The sequence below is a fragment of the Alosa alosa genome, chromosome 17 (genome assembly GCF_017589495.1).
Source record: "Alosa alosa isolate M-15738 ecotype Scorff River chromosome 17, AALO_Geno_1.1, whole genome shotgun sequence".
Taxonomy (NCBI): Eukaryota; Metazoa; Chordata; class Actinopteri; order Clupeiformes; family Clupeidae; genus Alosa; species Alosa alosa.
The window spans coordinates 13,830,699-13,851,879 of record NC_063205.1 but is presented as its reverse complement, the minus strand read 5'-3'; the positions used below and the strand labels follow the sequence as shown (position 1 = coordinate 13,851,879).

General features: G+C 42.7%; 1 protein-coding gene across 1 annotated transcript in view; it reads right to left on the bottom strand.

The window, feature by feature from the left end:
• ttll12 (tubulin tyrosine ligase-like family, member 12) overlaps positions 1–15,417 on the bottom strand; it is a 47,701-nt gene extending 32,284 nt beyond the window's left edge. Inside the window, 5 exon segments of the mRNA XM_048268390.1 lie at positions 436–490; positions 492–596; positions 11,912–12,110; positions 12,615–12,781; positions 15,212–15,417. Coding sequence (XP_048124347.1) covers positions 436–490; positions 492–596; positions 11,912–12,110; positions 12,615–12,781; positions 15,212–15,361 — 676 coding nt within the window. The 5' untranslated portion in view covers positions 15,362–15,417.
• Between the last annotated feature and the right edge of the window lie 5,764 nt (positions 15,418–21,181).

The following is a 21,181-nucleotide window of genomic DNA, read 5'->3' as shown; positions in this document are numbered from 1 at the left end:
ATAACGAGTCAGCAGAACCAAGTTCTACACAAAAAGCTAGTGAGCAGAGCAAACTCTTGACCCTATTGCTTACAGTTAAACATTCTTAGTTCTGGCAGCATTAGTGCTGACCAACAAAAGATAAGACCAATAGTTCCAAACAATGAACCTTTCAAAAGATGTAAGCGACATCTGGGGGTTTGGAATTTCCAAGTGCTGTCTCAGCACCTCAGGAAGGGTTTAAATATTGGTGTGTGACTAATGTTTTTCAATGCGATCCAGGGGTATGCTGTTGAAGATTTAGTGGTGAAAATAAACCACTTTTTTATAACTAGTAACCAGTCCAAATATATCACCTATGGGTACATTTAGATCAAATCATTCTGTAATTAAGATATTTGTGTGTGTGAGAGAGAGTGACAAAGAGTGTGTGTGTGTTTGTGCATGTTTGTGTACCTCCATTCTCCAAGTCCTGTAAGGGCCACAGCACCGTGTAGGCTATCTGCTGGGGGGGCATAGAAGAAGGGCGCCATACAGCATGTCGGCTGGTTGGAGTGCTGCACCCGAGAGCCAAACTCATCCATGATGTACCACACAGGCACCTTCTCCTCTGCAGACTACAAAGTCAGGGGAAATAACAAAACAACAACAGCATGTTATAGCACTTCATGTAGACACCCAAAACATTTTACAATGAAGTAGGCTGTGTAATTGATGGAATTTTAATTTCAATCTCGATTTGGGCTCCAAACGATCACAAAAACAATGCAATTGAGAAAAAAATATTATTTTGCCACATTCGGTTTATGAATAGTGTTGGAAATAGATACAATTTCACCTCACACTGTCTTCACTGAAACACACGCTGCCACCTTAAGCCCTGCACTGTCAAACCAGCCTACAAACATGCATTCTAAAGAAAAGGGCATTTTTATCAGGTCATCAGCGAACATATTCAACATAATCAGAGGGCAGCCGTGGCCTACTGGTTAGCACTTCGGACTTGTAACCGGAGGGTTGCCGGGGTTCGAACCCCGACCAGTAGGCACGGCTGAAGTGCCCTTGAGCAAGGCACCTAACCCCTCCCCGAGCGCCGCTGTTGATGCAGGCAGCTCACTGCGCCGGGATTAGTGTGTGCTTCACCTTACTGTGTGTACACTACGTGCTGTGTGTTTCACTAATTCACGGATTGGGATAAATGCAGAGACCGAATTTCCCTCACGGGATCAAAAGAGTATATATACTTATACTTAATCAGAGACCAAATTTCCCTCACAGGATCAAAAGAGTATATATACTTACTTAACATGGCACTGGATTTAATCCAGAATCAAGTCAAGTCAAGTCAAGTCAAGTCGGCTTTTATTGTCAATTTCTTTACATGCACTGGTCATACAAAGAATTGAAATTTCGTTTCTTACTTTCCCATGCAGACATAGACATGCTTTAAATACAGACATAGACATACTATAGACATAGTCATAGACAATAAACATTAAATTAAAGTGCAAGACTGAAATATAGAACATGTATGTATCAAAATAGAAATATAGGACATATATATATAAAAAAAAAATAAAGGTAGTTGTGTTGTATATTTATATAGTCTTAACAGTTACATGAAGTTTAAACTTGTGCTTGTGTGACCTGTATATTTACATTGATATGCAGTATGCAGTAATTTCAAGTATATCAGGCTTGATGTGAAGCACCAACACGTTAGGCTGCGCAGTCACAGTGCAGTTCCACAGGGCGGTGTTGGGGGGGAGGGGGGTTAGGGTAGACAGGATCCTAGTTTCCTAGGTTCCTGGCTGGCTGGTGGGTGGGGGGGCTGTCAGTGATGGGAGAGTGGGTAGAGTGTTCAGCATCCTGATTGCTTGGTGGATGAAGCTACTTGCCAGTCTGGTGGTGCTGGGGGGCGGAGGCTCCTGTACCGCTTTCCAGAGGGCAGGAGGCTGAACAGTTTGTGTGCAGGGTGGGTTGTATCCTTGACAATCATTAGTGCTTTGCGGGTGAGGCGGGTGGTGTAAATGTCCTGCAGGAGGGGAGTGGTGCTCAATGATCCTCTTAGCTGTGTTAACAGTGCGCTGGAGGTCTTCCTGTTCTGATCTGTGCAGCTTCCGCCCCACACTGTGATGCTGCTGGAGGCGATGCTCTCGATGGTCCCTCTGTAGAATGTAGTCATGACGGGGGCGTGGCACTTGCCTTCTTCAATTTGCGCAAGAAGTAGAGGCTGCTGGGCTTTCTTAGCCAGTGATGCTGTGTTGGTGGTCCAGGAGAGGTCGCCGCTGATGTGCACCCCAGAAATTTTGTGCTGCTCACTCTCTCCACAGCATCTCCGTCGATGGACAGTGGTGGCAGTTGTTTGTGGCCTCTCTGAAAGTTGACAACAATCTCCTTGGTCTTGCTGACATTTAGCAGGAGGTTGTTGTCTTTGCACCATTTAGCCAGCAGGTCTACTTCTTCTCTGTAGTGAGCCTCATAAGCCCTTAGTGATGAGGCCCACCAGTGTTGTGTCGATCCATAAAACTTCACCAGATGGTTGGAGCTGTGAGTGGTTGTACAGTCATGTGTTAGCAGTGTGAAGAGCAGGGGGCTGAGCACACACCCTTGAGGGGCCCCGTGCTCAGGGTCAGAGTGCTTGAAGTGTTGTCCCCGACACGCATTTACTGCTTGTGGTCTCTGCAACAGGAAGTCCAGCAGCCAGTTGCAGAGGGAGGTACTGAATCCTAGCTTGTCCAGTTTGCTGATGAGTTGTTGTGGTATTATGGTATTGAATGCTGAACTGAAGTCTATGAACAGCATTCTCACATATGAGTCTTTATTGTCTAAGTGGGTGAGGGCTGGATGGAGGGCAGAGCAGATTGCATCCTCCGTGGATCGTTTGGCTCGGTATGCAAACTGGAAGGGGTCCAGGGGGTGGGGGTAGGGTGGCTTTGATGTGTGACATGACTAGCCGTTCGAAGCACTTCATGATTATGGGCGTGAGTGCTACAGGACGGTAGTCATTGAAGCATGATGGTGATGATTTCTTTGGCACGGGTATGATGGTGGCAGTTTTGAAAAGTGATGGGATGACTGAATGCCTGAATATGCAACACATCACAGTAATCACAATGCAATGCATCTGCAATATGTGCTGTTATGAATTTGTAAAAAAAAAAATCATAAATTATGTAGCCTATTGAACTACTCGTTTTCCTTATTTTCTTTATTATAGCCTATTAGTGTTTAGCCTATTTCTGTTTGGTTATGGAAATAACAGATAAGGCTAATTGCAACAAGAGCAGAAGTCTGACGGCCACTGCTACTGCATGTTGACACATAATCTGGCCTTTTGATGCTTCTGTCTGCATAGTTTGCTCTCAGGTTTTTACTCTGTATCTCCTCCTTATTAAAACTGACGTGGAGGAATGCAGCCTCCCTCCCTCCCACACCACCACATGCCATTCTGGTTCCTTTTCCTAATTAATACACAGACTGTATATATATATTGCCTATTAGGCCAATTGCTTTTATCTTTTTTATTACTCCAAACGATTGTGTTTTTCTTTAACATTAGGGGATATATCCTTGTGGCCACTGTTGATGAGTTAGGTAATGGGGTAATAAGACGATTGACATACCAAAGATGGAGATGGAACTTGAAAGCCTGACAGGGGGGTATAAAAATAAGTGGCTTTGTATTGTATCTTTTCAGATTGCACCTGTTAGCGACCCAACGTAAGCCCACGGTACCATGGATAAAGCTATATATATTTATAAAGATAAATATTTCTGACTGACTTCTGACTCTGCCTGAGAACTTTCAAGCAAATCCAGAATTTTGCACCACAATATGTTTCACTGTTTTATAAACAAGGTACAATGTAACAACATTTTTTGAAAGAAAGTATTTTATTACAAATGTTATCATGGTTGTAATCTGGTGGTGAGCATGCCAATATCTACCATTGAGAACATGTCCTTGGTGTGTTTTCTTCATGTTTTGAATTCTTTGTTGAATGACAATAGAACTGATGACGACTAAATCTGTGGGGCACATTCCAATACACAAAATCAAAACAATTCAAGGAGTCTTTCATTCATTAAGGAAATAGACGTAAAGTGGTACAAAATATGACCGCCGCTCAGTCCTGCACATTCTCTACACACAAAAATAAATCACGCTTGTCAAATTGTCTCCATCTCCTACTCTTGCAACTTTTGTGTATGTAAATGAGTGTGTGCATGTGTGCGTTTTCTTTTGTGTATATGTGTGCTTTTCTGTGTATGCATGTTCGCTTGTGAGTGTGTGTGTGTGTGTGTTTGGGGGGTGGGTGGGTGGGAGTGTCGCCAACTAACTAGTGTGTGTCTGCTTGCCTGCATGTGTTTGTGTGTTTTACGTGTGTGGCGACTGTGCGTGTGTTCGCTTGTAAGTGTGTTGTTGAATATGGACCTAACAATGGTGCCAAAAAAACTTGGTTCCCTTGTTGAGAGTATTAAAGGTGTATAGACGTATGCCATGCCTTTGCTTGAATAAAAATACAGGAAATGTATGTGGTGAATTTTCATTGAAGAATAGGGGGTACTATATTGTGGGCATATATAATGTGACAGTGTACGTGTGGACAGACTCTTGTAGCTGACGAAATTGGCAAGGAACATTGGGATACATTACATTAAACACACTTACAAGAGATCAGATCACACAAGCACACATACACACACACAAACACACACACACACAATTACAGCACGATAAGAACTATGTGTAGGCCTACCCATAGGTGATACTGGTTACCAGTTGCTAGTTATAAAAAATTGTTTTATTTTCACTAGTACATCTTCAACAACATACCCCTGGATCGCACTGAAAAACATTAGTCACACACCAATATTTAAACCCCTCCTGAAGTGCTGAGAGAGCACTTGGAAATTCCAAACCCACAGATGCTGCTTACATCTTTTGAAAGGTTTATTGTTTGGAACAATTGGTTGGTCAGCACTAATGCTGCCAGAACTAAGAACTTTTAACTGTAAGCAATAGGGTCAAGAGTTTGCTCTTCTCACTAGCTCTTTGTGTAGAACTTGGCTCTGCTGACTGGTTATCTTAGCAGGTGCAAGGCCGAGGGTTTTTTGTTTTTTCATTGGGTCACAGAGAGACTTTATTGGGGTACAGAGAGAAGAACAATAATAACTTCAGTAGAATAACTTCAGTATGTTATAAGTTATTTGTTAAAATTGTTATCTAAAAATTGTATTCAAAACTGTTAACCATGATTTGCATAAAAAGCAGGAAAAGATGTGTTGATTGCTAATGAAGTTTGTGTGTGTGTGTGTGGCTGTGTTTTTATTTGGTGGAGATGCTGGTTGTGGGGCTGTGTAAAAACACAGCTGCTCAATGTCTCTTCCCCCAACCAAATTGTGTATGTGTCTGTGTGTGTCTGTGTGTACTGTAACTAAACACAGCTGCAGGTGCTATGCCATTTTAGTTAATCTAGTAAGTGTCACGATCATGGAGCAAAAGGCTGAATATGGATAGGTTCTGTAGGTCCTGTAAGCAGTGGAAACACAATGACTGAAAGGGCTGTATAGTAGGGGGTTCCTGTACCTGGTACCTTTACCTGGGTAGAGGGCTGCCTACCTGTAATGGAAATTCACCTCTATTCCTGTTTTCTCAGTCCTCAGATAACTTAATTTTCATGTGTGTCGCTAGTCCAGTCCTCTTGTAACCAAATGTTCTTGTGAAGTTTTGACTCACCCCCCAGTAACTGTCTGCAACTGTCATATGCCTCAGGTAACAGACTGCGGTTAGAGACAGTTATCAAAACAACAGAAAGCCTGTTATAAAAAAACAACTGATGGATAGACAGGCTTCTCTGACTGCAAACACTTGTGCTCAGACATGCCTCCTCTGCAGAGAATAAAACTCTGTATCTTACCCTCAGTGTGAATTTATTTTAGGCTGTAATACTGGTTAAGACAGATTTCCACAATAATATCCATCAGAAATTTAAAGGGACACTTCACCAATTAGCATTAGGTTTGTATCAGTAGAGTAGTATTTTCAAATGGCCGTGCTTCCCTCCCTCATGTCCCCCTAAGACGAGAGATACAGTGCATACAGAAAGTATTCACAGCGCTTCACTTTTTCCACATTTTGTTATGTTACAGCCTTATTCCAAAATGGATTGAAATTTTTCCCCCCTCAAAAATATACACATAATACCCCATAATAACAACTTAAAAACAGTTTGTTTGAGATTGTGGTGAATATCTATTGAAAAAGGCCTATGTACCACTCTGCAGTAAGAACAGAATGTCCTGTTGCCCTAAAGTTAATGCACCCACTGTATGTAGGGATTTGCCCGTTAGGACACCTCTCTGTTCGCACGCACACCAAACATCGTTTGCACACACCAAGCATCATTTGCAGCAGCCCGCAACAAGGACGCACTCAAGAACACGTCCTAATGACAAACTGTCATGATTAATGGTGGAAGAGTGCACTCAAGCATCAATTGGACACGTGTCAAAACATCAAAGAACTCAACTCTAGAAGTCATATATATAATTTTTTAATGGAAAGTGTCAAAAGGAAATCCACCATTATGATTAATCAATTTTCTAATCAGCGCTCTGATTGGCTCGTTAGCATGTCAGTCACCGGTCACAAGGAAAATCCTTGATTTTTGATTGGACAGGTGATGTATGAAAACTAGGAGGTTCTGAGATCTTGTGCATCACATAAAAGGCGAAGCCCGGGAGCTCAGACTTCAGATTGTGCGCACCATCTAATGGGAACTGGTTATCTGCATATACCTTGATTCACTCTACTGTTTAGTGGTACTTGGTCAGACTTTGTCCATTGCCAGTACTTGTGAATTAAACTTTGTGGTCAACGGCAGTTTCTTCGTGTATTCTTGGATCGGGTTTACCAGAGTGCTATATCGTGTTAATTGGAGGTTACTGGACAGCTTTTGTGGAATTTTCCACTACAAGATTTTTGCAAATTTATTAAAAATGAAAAATCAGTTGTACATAAGTATTCACACCCTTTGCAATCAAGCTCAAAATTGAGCTCAGGTGCATTCTTTTTTCTGCTGATCATCCTTGAGATGTTTCTACAGCTTAATTGGAGTCCATCTGTGGTAAATTCAGTTGATTGGACATGATTTGGAAAGGCACACACCTGTCTGTATAAGATTCCACAGTTAACAGTGCATGTCAGACCACAAAACAAGCATGAATTTGAAGGAATTGTCTGTAGACCTCCAAGACAGATTGTCTCGAGGCACAGATCTGGGGAAGGGTACAGAAAAAAATCTGCTGCTTTAAAGGTCCCAATTAGCACAGTGGCCTCCATCATCCGTAAATGGAAGAAGTTTGAAACCACCAGGACTCTTCCTAGAGCTGGTCGTCCATCCAGTGATCGGGGGAGAGGTTCTGTAAAGAGGAATGGGCGAAACTGGGTTGCCAAGCTTGTGGCTTGATATTCCAAAACACTTGAGGCTGTGACTGTTGCCAAAGGTGCCACAACAAAGTATTGAGCAAAGGCTATCATGTGTACATATTATATTTAAGTTCTTTATTTCTATTTCTTTATTTCTAATAAATTTGCAAACATTTTTGGAGTAAGGCTGTAACATAATGCAATGTGGAAAAAGTGAAGCACTGTGAACACTTTCCATATGCACTGTACTACAGAAAACAAGATTGAAAGTAAATAACAAAAGGGCCCCTTCACCCAATATCTTCACCTCCTTTCCCACCTGGATGGGGGTTGGGTAGGGATGCACTCCAGGGGCTCTCACTTTACTGTGGAGCCAGAGGATGGGGGTTAGGGGGTTAGAGGTGGTGGGCTCACCCCCAACAGAGCGCTGATTATGAGGCCTCTCTCCCCACCTCTACACCCTTCCTCAAAACACCATCCCCAGGATTGGGGTTAGGGGGTTAGAGGTGGGGGGTTTACCCCTAACTGAGCGCTGATTATGAGGCCTCTCTTCCTACCTCTACACCATCACCCGCATCCCGATACTGACAGACAGACGCACGCACACACGCATGCACAAACACACTCACATGTACAAACGCACACACATGTAGGCACGCACACACATGCACACACTCACTTGCACCGACACGCACGCATGCACGCTCACACACAGGCACGCCATATCCCGCCACCCGTCGCGATGCACACACGCACCTTGCGCCAAATGCATTAATACACACACACACACACACTTACACACACGCACTTACACACATGCAGGCACACACGCAAATACATAAACACACAGACATTCTCATACACACAAGCACGCATATACACACACACACAAATTGACTAGCATGATTTATTTCTGCATAGAGAATGTGCAGGATTGAGAGGCGGTCATATTTTGTATCGCAATGCGGTACATCTAGCTAATTTAGCTGTACCGTCTGCCTTGCTGAGTTTAAACAAATTGTGCTTGTTTGAAAAAAATTAAAAATCATCTTCACAGGGCCTTTCTGGCAATGGAGAAACGCAAATGGCCGAGACTCTGTAAACCTACCCCCAATCATACGCGTAACAGATTTGTAACTGCAGAATATAATTGTAATTGAAACACATAGTAATTGTGGAATGATATGTACCCGTGGAACAGATTTGTAAGTGAAGGACATATTGGTAATATTGAAAAGTGTTTATGCAAATTGTTTGCACGGTCACAAATCAGTTTTATAGTTACAAATCGTGACACACACATACAACACATGTGATCTCAAAGGTGGGGCAAAAGTCTGTGTACCTGCAGAAACAAATGGTAACAGTAGGACAGCATTCTGTTTGTAGAACATTGATTTACTGGTACTGGTTACTGAATTGTTCATTTAAGACTGATATTAGTAACTGATTCCGCCTCTTGCACTCTACAAGTTAAGAATGCTCTCGTCCACATTTGCCTCAGCTCAAGTTGTTATTGCTGTATTACTATGCAAGCAGCGTTACTGCAATGCATAACATGGAAAACATTGAATACTTGACTAATGTGGCAATTTTCCAGGAAGAGGCCTATGTACCACTCTGCAGTAGAACTCGTTTCCCCATCCACTTTGGTTCATGCACTCACCTGTGTGCTGGATACTGCCCATTACATCTTTCTTGGCCCGCATCCCAAGCAACCCCTGGAAACTTGGGAACGTGACACTGAAACCTAAAACGTCCCACATACTCGACGCACCCGACCTGTAGCGCGACAATGTGACGTCACAGAAGCGCCGTAACCATTTATACTCGCGCTGGTGGTCGCGACACTAGTTACAATATTCTCCTGAACAGAGGTGTCGCTGTTGTGAAAAGACTAACGCTAACTACCTTACACAGCAGAAGAAGCTGCAGTAAGAAACACTGGTAGCTACCTAGCTAGCCTCTGTGATGGTACTTCAGACTTTGGTTGCTACTATTCACAACTACCATCATCATTATCATCTAGTTTCCAAGGTGTGTGCACAGGTAGATAGATAGATAGATAGATAGATGGATATATAGATAGATATCTTAGTCATCCCGAGGGAAATTTTAATAATTTAAACAGTTTAGTTAGCTGGCTAGCTAGCTAGCAGCTGGCTGAGTTTGTGTAATTTCCTGGCCTTAATAAATAGATTTCAGGCCTTAATAGATATCCTTTGTTTGAAAATAAATAGTTTCTATTATTTCCTCTTAATTCCATGTGTTGCAACTCTCACTGGTAACTTTGTTAACTTATCCAGCAAACTATTAAAAATTCACGACTGTAACAAAACACTGCAACTCTCACTTGCCCTCGAACTAGTCCATCTTCCTGTTTCCGCCTTGTCGCGCTCGTCTGAAAAAAAATGAGTGGTGCGCTACCTCGCGCTACCTGGCTTCAACCCTGGCGCGCCAGAGAGATCTACGTCATTTTGACGTCACGTTGTCGCGCTACCGGTCGGGTCGTCAGGTATGGTAGCTTCCTCTGTCAGAGGCCCCAAGTAGTACGTGTTGGCAACAATACCTCAAGCAGCATCACACTGAGCACAGGGGCCCCCCAAGGCTGCGTGCTCAGTCCGCTGCTCTTCACCCTGCTGACGCATGACTGCACTGCAACCTACAGCAACAATCACATAGTGAAATTTGCTGACGACACAACTCTGGTGGGTCTCATCACCAAGGGCGGCGAGACTCAATACAGGTTGGAGGTCGACCATCTGACCCGCGTGGTGCAGGGACAACAACCTCCTGCTGAGCGCCAGCAAGACCAAAGAGATTGTTGTTGACTTCGGAGAGGTCACACCCAACACCTGCCACTGACCATCGACGGTGCTGTGGTGGAGAGAGCGAGCAGCACCAAATTCCTGGGGGTGCACATCAGCGAAGACCTCTCCTGGACCACCAACACTGCATCACTGGCTTAAGAGAGCTCAGCGGCCTGTACTTCCTGCGGAAACTCAGGGCGCAGCAAGTGCTCCACCAGCCATCATGACCACATTCTACCGAGGCACCATTGAGAGCATCCTCTCCAGCTGTATCGCTGTGTGGGGCGGAAGCTGCACTGAATACAACAGGAAAGCCCTGCAGCATAGTGAACACAGCTGGAAGGATCATTGGTGCTTCACTCCCCCCCTCCCTGAAGGACATTTACACCACCCACCTCACCATAAGGCGACCAAAATTGTGAGTGATGCAAGTCACCCCGCTCACAATCTGTTTGATCTACTGCCCTCTGGGAAGAGGTACAGAAGCCTGCGCTCCCGCACTACCAGACTCACCAACAGCTTCATACACCAAGCTGTAAGGATGCTGAACTCTCTCCCTCCTCTCCCCCCTCCACCCTCAGCTACATAACATCCTGGACATTGGACCCACAATGGCCGCCTGCACTACTCCACTTGCACACTTGAACACTTGCACACTTGTACACTTTACAACTTGGTGTTGTTGTCCTGAAAACACAACACTTCTGCTGCTCTTACATAACTTGCACCACTATGCCACTTTCTTCATTACTCAGGTCAAACAGAACTACCCAAGCCTCTTATTGGCCTGACTTTGCACTAGTTTTTTATTGACTGTCTATGCACAATTTCAACAAAATTTTGCTGCTCTTATTTTTTCATTATTATATGTGCCCTCTTATTTACTTATTTACTTACTTTTTTGTTTACTTGAATGTTATGTTTGTCTGTGGACTTAAAATTGGTAAAATATGTCTTGTCTTCACCGTGGGATAGTGAGAAACGTAATTTCGATCTCTTTGTATGTCTGGAACATGTGAAGAAATTGACAATAAAGCTGACTTTGACTTTGACTTTGACTTTGTATGTAGAAGCCTTAAGAAAGCACTTAAGGAGCACTTAGGAAAGCATCCCCATAGCACAAGTCAATATGATTAGTTGCCTGGGATAGTGCCTAGAAAAGTGCCTGGGTTAAATGTCTACTGGGGTTGTTGTTGTTCAACTAGTTACACTTTTTAATGTAGACATTAAAAGGATGATCTGAGTTATTTTGGGTTTCTCTTGTCCATGACTTCTGAGGTCAACCGCCCTTAGGGAGTCTGGAGTAATAACAGCTTTTCCTTATCATGACAGCTCTTTTTCTTTCATTTTATGTAATCCATAAAAAAAATTAAAAAAATGCCTGTCTCTGGCGTCGTGAAAAAAGCTTTGTACTCTGCTGTACGGTCGGATTGCCTGTGCGTTACTTTTTGCCTCTTTGTGGATTAATAGTTCATTTTTACCACAGTGTCAAACACCCAAACCCATGTGCATCGAAGTAATATTAATCAACAAAACCATGACATTGAGACCAGCTGATGTCATACATTATTTTTATGGTAAACACAGCAGGAATTTCCACTGATATGATTAATCACCTTCTGACAAGGGCTCTGATTGGCCCGGCATTTCCCGTCGAAGACACAAATAGGTATATAATGGCACTCACCCCGTGAGACAGATGATATGTCTGGTTGTACAGCCACATGTCCTCCAGCACTTGGTCCACTGTGTCAGGGTCAGGGGCCTCACCATGGAAGTCCAGGCCCATTAAGCTGGCCATACGTGCCAGCAGACCGGCAACCTGCTCTAGCTGCTGCCTTGCTGTCTCCACACGATATGTCCATGCATGGTCCACTAAGAAAACACTAAAGGCACACACCAGAAACATTATGTTGCTTAATACTAAAGAATTACTTACTTAGAGCATTCACAATCATTCTTATTCTTAGGATAATTCTTATGCAGGCCAAACAACAATGTGACAATAAGAACTTTAAGCTGTTTACCATGTTGTAAGTCGCTTTGGCTAAAAAGCATCAGCCAAATGTAATGTAATGTAAAAGAACAACAGGCTAAAATACTATAGCCTCGTCTCCAGGCTATATAGCATGACTACCATTCAAATGTAAACACACACTATTTTTTTTTTTTTTTTTTTTTTAAAGGATATCCAACGGATATGTGCAACATATTCAGTGTCATTCATTAATGAATGCTTTGAAACAAGTGATGTACTTTGAAACCATTAAATGAATGCTTGGAAACCAACTGTACATAAACTGTGTTTTTATATTCTGTAAATACAGTATATACCACAACACCACTACAATTTCCAAATGCAACCAAATGCATAGCTCTGGCCACCTCACCTGGTGGGAGCAGAAGCTTGCAGGCCACTCTCACTGGTGACGATCACTTTGTAAACTATTTCAGGATTGGATTTCTTTCTCTCCACTTCGGAATTCTCTTCCTCTTCCTCCTGCTCTTCACTGTCGTCAACTTGCATAATGCCAAAGACTTCCCCAGCATCAAATACCTGAAAAATGACAAATCATGCTCGCTGGGAGTCGATACCCATGTAGGCTACTGGGCTATAATTATTCCTTCTGAAGAGGAAGCTTTTCACTCTGAAAGTTGCATTATCCTGTATCTGAGTGTATCCCTCTGTTATTACTCTGTAAGCGCCTGTGAATTGTCTTTGGGTTACTTACTTTCTGTCTCATTTACAGTCACAGACACAGACAGAGACACACACACACACTGAAGTGTCTGAAAATGTGCTGTCCCGATGGGAACTCTTTAGCTCTTTAGAAAGATCTCATTACAAATGTTTTACTTTCCTTGTATACAATGATCCTTGATTGAACGTCCAATTATTTACTGTTCTCTTCATTGGATGTTCTACATGTTGATACATTCAAATGTCAAGCATTCTGAGTTTGATGCATAGGTGCCTACACTTAAAGCTTTTTGAGAAGATTTGGTTGTTTGGTTGAAAAGCTGGTGTGTCTTATTGATTCCCATGCCTGCCTCTTTGCCTCTCCAGGATATTAGCTCGAGCATATTCTTTCACACAAACATAGGGGCATCGTTTGTGGGTGTTTTTCGGAGGTAACCAGGCAGGCAGTAATAAGGTATACCATCAAGCAGTTGGTGCAAACAAATGCTGCATCGCCATTGAGATCAAATAGAAAGGAGCTGGCTCAAGGGTTAAAAAAGTATTTTATCATGTTCATTTGTATAATGAAAGCACTGTTTTTGTAGTCATCATCCTTGTGTGTTCACTTCTGGATCCTTGGCTATCAATTTAGTAGGCCTAACTATAACAGGCTATTTCATGTCTTTAGAACACTAAACATATCAGGTGTCAAATTCTGACGGTAATCACTCCTATGATGTGTTGTCTATCTAAAGTAAAGTGCCTGTTTTGAAGTTAACTGATGGTCAAATCAACCAAAACTCCAAGTGGTCTGTGACGTAAGCTTGTGTGAAACATAATAAAGCAACAAGTAGCCTAGCCTACAACTTTGCGTGTGTACTGTTATTCTCTCTCCTGCTCAAACAAAAGGTGTGCATGCACAGTTTGCGCACGTATAGTTCTGCGTCAAGTTGATTTTACAGAAAATTGTAAATAAACTACTGTCATGCAGTTAATGGGACAAAGTGCTGGTTGGGAAGAATACCCAGGGGAAATGATCTCTTGTTAGTAGCCTGATGGTACACACTTTGCATAGGCTATGGCCGCAGGCTACACCTGCAGGCACAACTGAAGCTAGTAGCTAATCTGAATGATCCAATTGTCATTGCTCAATCAAATCTATTTGTATTAATATTTTTATTATTTCTTATGTGTATTAATATTGTATGCATATTTATATTTATGGAAACACATTTTGCACAACAATTTTTTAAAAATACGTATGCCTCCCTTCCTGGAGAGAGAGAAAAAAAGATTGTTCTGAAAAATGTATCAATTTGTCCCATAGGGGCATGTGTTCTATATACATATTGATGCAAATAACTCTATTCCAAGACAAATAAGTGCTCCATATGTTTTTCTTCAAAGATTTTCATTGCTTCAGATACATCGCATATTTCTACTTCTTAAAACAGCTTAATGGATGCATTTCATGATGTAGATAGATAGATAGATAGATAGACACTTTATTGATCCCCATGGGGAAATTCAAGAACTGTATGAACTGTAATGAAAAAGATACGAAAAAGAGTAGTGTTTGTATTTCTTAAATAAATAGTCTAGGCTACTTTTTATAGAATGTTAATTTTGCACAAACATGCCATTCATTTCAATTTAATGGTCCACGACTTGAACATTCATTTTTGGCCCTTGATTTGATGGGGAAGAATTTGGGCATCCCTGCTGAAGTCTATGGTGTGAAATACCAGGAGTACAAACACATTATTTAAATTTTGATGGTAGGCCTATTACCGAATAAAAGCCTACAACAGCATAATTCATTGCCAGGGTGTGTAAGTAAGAGAAACAAGAGCGTTTAATTTCCACAGTCAATCTCTAACGAAGTGAGCAAAAATGGCTCATTTTCAGCCATCTGAGACCCGCCAGCGCTTGCATGAGCCCGGACCCAACCCATGCCGTTGGGTTGACAGTTTTGCTCGTGAGTTTTTTTTTGTAGGCTTAGCAGCTACTTATCTCTGGGGACGTGTAAACATAGTAAGCTACAATGAGAATTTAATTGTTTTAACATCAATGCACGTCAATTGAAAACGTGGTTTGTCCATAATGCAGAACTTGCCTGAAAGAGGGTTTCTGAATAAAGTTAACCTCACAAAGCATGCTTATTGTGAAAACAGCTTGCTACATTTAACGTCAACCACACTTGCACACATGCAGAAACATAAAGTGAAGAGGTTAAGTATGATTCTATGGTTTTCAAAAGATTGTATATGGGAGCTAGCTAGGAGATGGCCAGAGATAAGAACACACCTCATTTGCAAGTTTCAGATGCAGATTTCTCCAATACACCGGAGGAATGTTTGACGCCTTTAAAGCAGGGGTATGCACACTGAGGAAGAGTTTAAATTCTTCATCTTCGTGGTCATTGCCATTCAACATGATGGACTCAGACACATCCATGAGGTTTCATCCAAAAAATCACTACACGTGAATGTCGTGTAAAGATAACCAGGAAGTCCTTTGTTTTCTTCTAATATAATTTTGACGGGTGTGTAACAGCCCCAGAGAAATTATCGCCACCTACTGGGTTGGAGACAAAATAAGTCATGGCTAGACTAGGCTAGAGCCCGTTACGTTATTAGACGTTCTCTGACTAGGCCTCCAGCAAAACAAACTTTGTTCCTTTGAAATAAAAACGAACTGCCCTGGCGTAAATAGTTTTGTCTCGACAATTATGAGGGTAAGCCACTGCTCGTAACACTCTATCATTGTCACAATAACACGCTATCATTATGTTTTCTTTCATGAAATATTTTAAAACATATGTTTTATTTCAATTTATGTTTTTGTAGCCTATGCATCAGATGCTGTAGAGTAGGCCTAGAGTAGGCTAATTCTGATCACAGTTGAACGGCTTCCAGATTCGGACTCAAAAATGAGCCTACTTACCTACTTTTAGCCTACTTACCCAGAATAGCACCCACTAAACTAACTACACTAGGGTAGGTTGTACTAAGAAGGCTAGTTGGCTTTTTTGCTCCATCATTTCTAGGTCGTCAGTACTGTAGATTGTAAAAATAGCCGCTAGAGGGAGACATTGTTACAGTGTAATGTTCATTTGTATTGAACATTTACTCAGTTGTCTATATGCCAATCAGTCAGTCCTCTAATTATAGCCTAGACATAAAGCAGAATTGAAATTCAAGTATCAGGTGTGAATTATCATTTAAATTCTATGTGAATTATTTAATTACGAGAGACATTTAACTCAGAAACAGGTTGATTAGATGAAGAACATTATTTTAATAGATAAAAACTTGATGTGATGAGCCTCTTTAGATGTCTTGGTAACTGAAAAAGAAATTGTGATTGACAAACAAGAGAGAGATCTTTTCACAGCCTGTGAGCACAGCACAAGGGGCATTGAAATAAGCCCTTGAGCAAAGAGAGTGTGGCCTTTATGGTGGCAAGCACCTGAAACAGGAGCTGAATTGTGATGTTCTTGGAGGGAAAAGGGAAAGCCAAACCCCTGGAGTGTTCAAACAGGACAGAAGGGTCTAGAAAAAAAGGATACATGTCTCTTTTGTCGGCGCCAGACGTACAAAACAAAAAAAAAACCTCACAGACCTTTAAGTGAAGCATTCAAAAATTCTGAAAGGAAGTTTAGAGAGTGAAGGTGAGATGGAAGGGAATGGGGGGTGTTAGGTGCAGGAGGTGGAGGGGGCGGTAAAAAGAGACAAGGGAAAGAAAAAAGATGGGGGGGGGGGGTGTGAGGAAAAAGTTACCCAAGCCACTGTGTCGGGTTCCACACAATGGCTGTGGTTGAAGTTGTGTCTCTTCTGATCTTCTCCCAGCTGGACTTCTCCCTCTCCCTCTCCCTCTCCCTCTCCCTCGCTGTCTCCTCTGATCTTCCCCGTTGGTTTTCCGAGAGGCTGCTTCCTCCGCCACCGCCGCCACCTATCGCTGCCAGCCGAGCCGCCATTCAACCCCCGTGAGCTGTCAAAAGTAGCCCCCCGAATCAAACGCCACCCTGCACTCCGCCCTGATCAAAGGTGCACAGGTAAGACAGACACCCAGCCACATACAATTGCTATCTTTAACTGAAAAAAGAGGAGGAGAGGGGGGGCTTGGGTGGAGGGAGACATTTTTCTTTTGTCATTTTTCTTCTTTTTTTCTGTGAGGTGGGGGGAGGGCGTGGAGTGGATGGCGGGGGCTCTTACAACTTAACTTGTCTGACACAGCGGCGGTGCTTGGAATGGAGTGCATTGATCAGAGGTAAGCGAAAGTGATTAGGTTTGCACATGAGACGGAGGAGGAAGTTTATTCTGCTGTCTTCCACTAACTTTGAGACCGAAGGAGAGGCGAGGGTTTGTTGTGTGGGGGTGGGGCGGGTTGTGTGTGTGTGTGGGGGGGGGTTAGTGGTGGAGACATTTAAAGAGAATGCTCTAAAGGACAAATGACAGTGCCATTGATGAATGGTATTTAAGTGGTTTTAACTGGTGTTAAATTGTTTCAGTCAACAGCAGTAAACACACAGATCTCTCTCTCTCTCTATCTCTCACTCCCTTTAGCACCTCACCAGTCCCGGCCCTGTCACTACAAGCGTCTTATGCTTGATTACCCTCAAGCATATTGGACTTTTCTTAATTTAACTTATATAGTGTATTTAGTATTTAGTTTTCTTATCTGTCTTATCTTCTATTGTACAGTGGAGTTATAGTTATATGTTTACACTTATACTTATGTTTACCATTTCTGCTGTGAGTGCATGTTGTGTGTTATGTCTGTATGCTACTGAGACCCCCTGAATTTCCCCTGGAGGATCAATAGTCTGTCTGTCTGTCTGTCTGTCTGTCTTTGTTTTCACCTCTTTCTGTCTGTCTGTCTGTCTTTGTTTTCACCTCTTCCTGTCTATCTCTTGTAGATCTCCTTTCCAGTATACGTTAGTTATGCTACAGCAAAAATATGTAGGTAGGTACATTTTTGATTGTATATATACTTTTTTGATCCCATGAGGGAAATCGGGTCTTTGCATTTAACCCAATCGGTGAATTAGTGAAACACAAACAGCACACAGTGAACAGAAGCACACACTAATCCCGGTGCAGTGAGCTGCCTGCTACAACGGCAGCGCTCAGGGAGCAGTGAGGGGTTAGGTGCCTTGCTCAAGGGCACTTCAGCCGTGGCCCCACTGGTCGGGGCTCGAACCGGCAACCCTCCGGTTGCAAGTCTAGAGTGCTAACCAGTGGGCCACGGCTGTATGTTGAATGTGATGGTTATTAAAAGTCTTGACTCTCTTCTGCTGTCCCTGACCCTCACAAGGATGGATGCATTGTTTTGAATTATATTTAATTATTAATTATGTTATTTCATTATGTATGCATTAGTTTTTAAATGGTAGTTTAAACTTAAGTTTAAGTTTGAGATGTAGTCTGCTCCCTAAACAAAATATGGAACTGTTCCCTCTATGTTTCTTATATATATATATATATATATATATATATTAAGTAAAGGCATAAGTGTGGCCACAATCCGGCTGTGGGATGGAGGGAGGGGTTATGCATATGTGCTAATATAGCACGCAAACAGTGAGGCATAAGACAGTGGTAAAAAGTGGCTAGTGTACAGACAGTACCCAAACATGGGTGGAGAGGCAGACAGACTATGCAGAGAAGTCTCTCCTCTTCCCTTAAGTGAAGCATTGATCAGTTCAATGGCCCTGGGGATAAATGACTTCCTCAGTCTGTCTGTTGTGCAAGGCAGTGAGCGAAGTCTTCAGCTGATCAGGCTCTTCTGCTTTACAATAGTGCTGTGGAGTGGATGACACTCACACATCAAAAGGTGTTCCTCCAAACATCAGAGGGCACAGATGCCACCAATGCTGTTCCCAAACAACTGTGTTGTGGTTTGAAATGCAAATTATTTGCACTTATGCACTTATTTTTGTAATTTTACACCTTATGCTGGGGAATGGTGTACACTAGGCTATGTAAGCAATGCTGTCTTATTGGTGGTGTATTGGTAGCATCATTGCCTGGAAAGCATTCAGTCTGGGTTTGATATCCGATGTTGAGTCCATTTGCTAAATCCCACTCACATTTCCTTACCTTTTGTTATTGAAGTGGCTATTTGTGTATAACGCTATAACAATTGACTGAGTTGAAGCAACCTCTCAAATACTCCTCCAACCCCCCCCCAGCTCCTCCTCACACACACACACCCATGAAGCACTGAGCGTCATAATCACTGATGACTAATAATCACGCTCTAGGCCACTCGAAATCACATTCAAATCAACAGCCTCCTCAGACAGCGCAGCGTTGCATTCCATAATCCTCAACAACAGTTTAATTTACTGCAGGAGGATTCATTTCATCTTGAAGACTTGGCCAGGAAATGTTTTATGAAATCCATGTGATGGCATTCAGATGTTTGGACATTGTTTTTCTTCCCTTTTCTCTTTTTTTTTAAGTTTCATAAATGAGGAAAGTGGTTTCAGTGCTAAATAGCTCACACCAAACTAAGCTATTAGGGCTACTTTTATCACTTTCTCAGAAACAGGATTTTTTATTGCTCTTTATATTCTATGTATTATATTGTTTATTGTGCTTGGTGTGTTGTCTGTGACTGCATTGTTAATGGTGTTCAGAACCCAAGGTTTTCAAGCCATCTGTATTACCAAAAGTGATGAGGAAACTCATCTGAAGTGAATTGAATGCACTTTTTGTGGTTATTGGACCTCAGACATCTTATTGGATGTCTCTAAATACCATGCTGAACTCCTTGTTGCTCTCACCACAGGCTTGCTCTTGAGGGCTTTGTCATGTGTCCACTACTAAGCATCAAAACACTCATCTCACTCTACCCCATTTTAGACACAAACCAATTACAAGCAGCGCTGTGTGTGTGTTTGTGTGTGTGTGTTTGTGTGTGTGTGTGTGTTGGTGGATGAGATCATTCTCATGCTTTGATCTTTGACCCCACAAGCTGTTGAGGCAGACACTACCGCTCAGCCCCCCACACACACACCTTTGCAATGGCGGCATCAGCGGCGGAGGCACTAGCCTGGTGGTTGGCCGTCCTCTCCAGTCAAGCGGTGGAGCCTGATTAAGCCCTCAGCCCCGCCGGCAGATCGGGACGCTGGGCCTCTCACACAGAAAATCAGCGCCTAAGAGGCGGATAATGGGGGGCAAGGATCTCAACGTGCTCTTATCTCCTGCTGAGTGCACCCAATACCACACTGCACCACATCACGCTGCAACGCAACGCAAGGCAAGCTCATCTCCTTTTTTGGCAGGGCTTCAAGAGGCGTGGGTGTGTGTGCATGCATGTATGAGTGTGTGTGTGTGTGTGTGTGTGTGTGAGAAAGAGTATGTGTGTCTGGGAGTGTGTCCTTGAGCATGTGAATCTTTGTGTGTATGTGAGTGAAGGGGTTTTTGTTGTGGCCCCCCCCCCCTGCATAAATTCTCTGCTTCATCCCCGTCTTCATTTTTCTTGTTGTTATCTGAGCTGAGTGGCCCACCAGCCTCCTTCCTCTCCGCTCCGCTCCGCTAAGTGATGTGAACAAACATGGCCATTTCCTCCGCACCTCAGAACAGCAGAGAAGGACACTTCATTCCTCTGATGAATGGGGCACTCATATTTCCAGTGTCACTGGTATTTGTAGTGACACACACACACACACACACACACACACACACACACACACACACACACACACACACACACACACAGTTTCAGAGTGACCATGATTTCCAAGTACAAAGGGAGAAATTGTATAAAAGACCAAAACAATTGAAACAAGTGCAAATGCAACTAGCTTACTAGCAATACTGAACAGATCCCCCACCACAAAAAATGTGGTTTCTGCTTTTTTTTTTATGCCTGCCTGCCTGCCTGCAAAGTTTAGTAGAGTGGTCCCATCCCTAAAAAGATAATGTAAAATATGTTAAGTGCAAAATTATATGTATACCAGTAAATTAGCATACCGTCTTTGCTCATGTTTTGGGCTGATTGGTTCAATTCCTAAATTGTAAGAAGAAGTATACTGCTCCAGGGACAGCACACTGTGAACAACACACAATGTCCTCACACTGTTGAGTGCTGCCTCCTGGCATCAGTCAGTCACAGCAGAGGAACACTTTCGAGAAGCATTCAGGAAAACAAAAAATCCTAGAATTGTCTCATCTGGTGCTTGGATTTGTATGTCTCTCTCTCTATCACCTGTTATTTTAATCCTCTTTTACTCTCACCTGGTGGTGTTTGGACTTTATTCGGTCT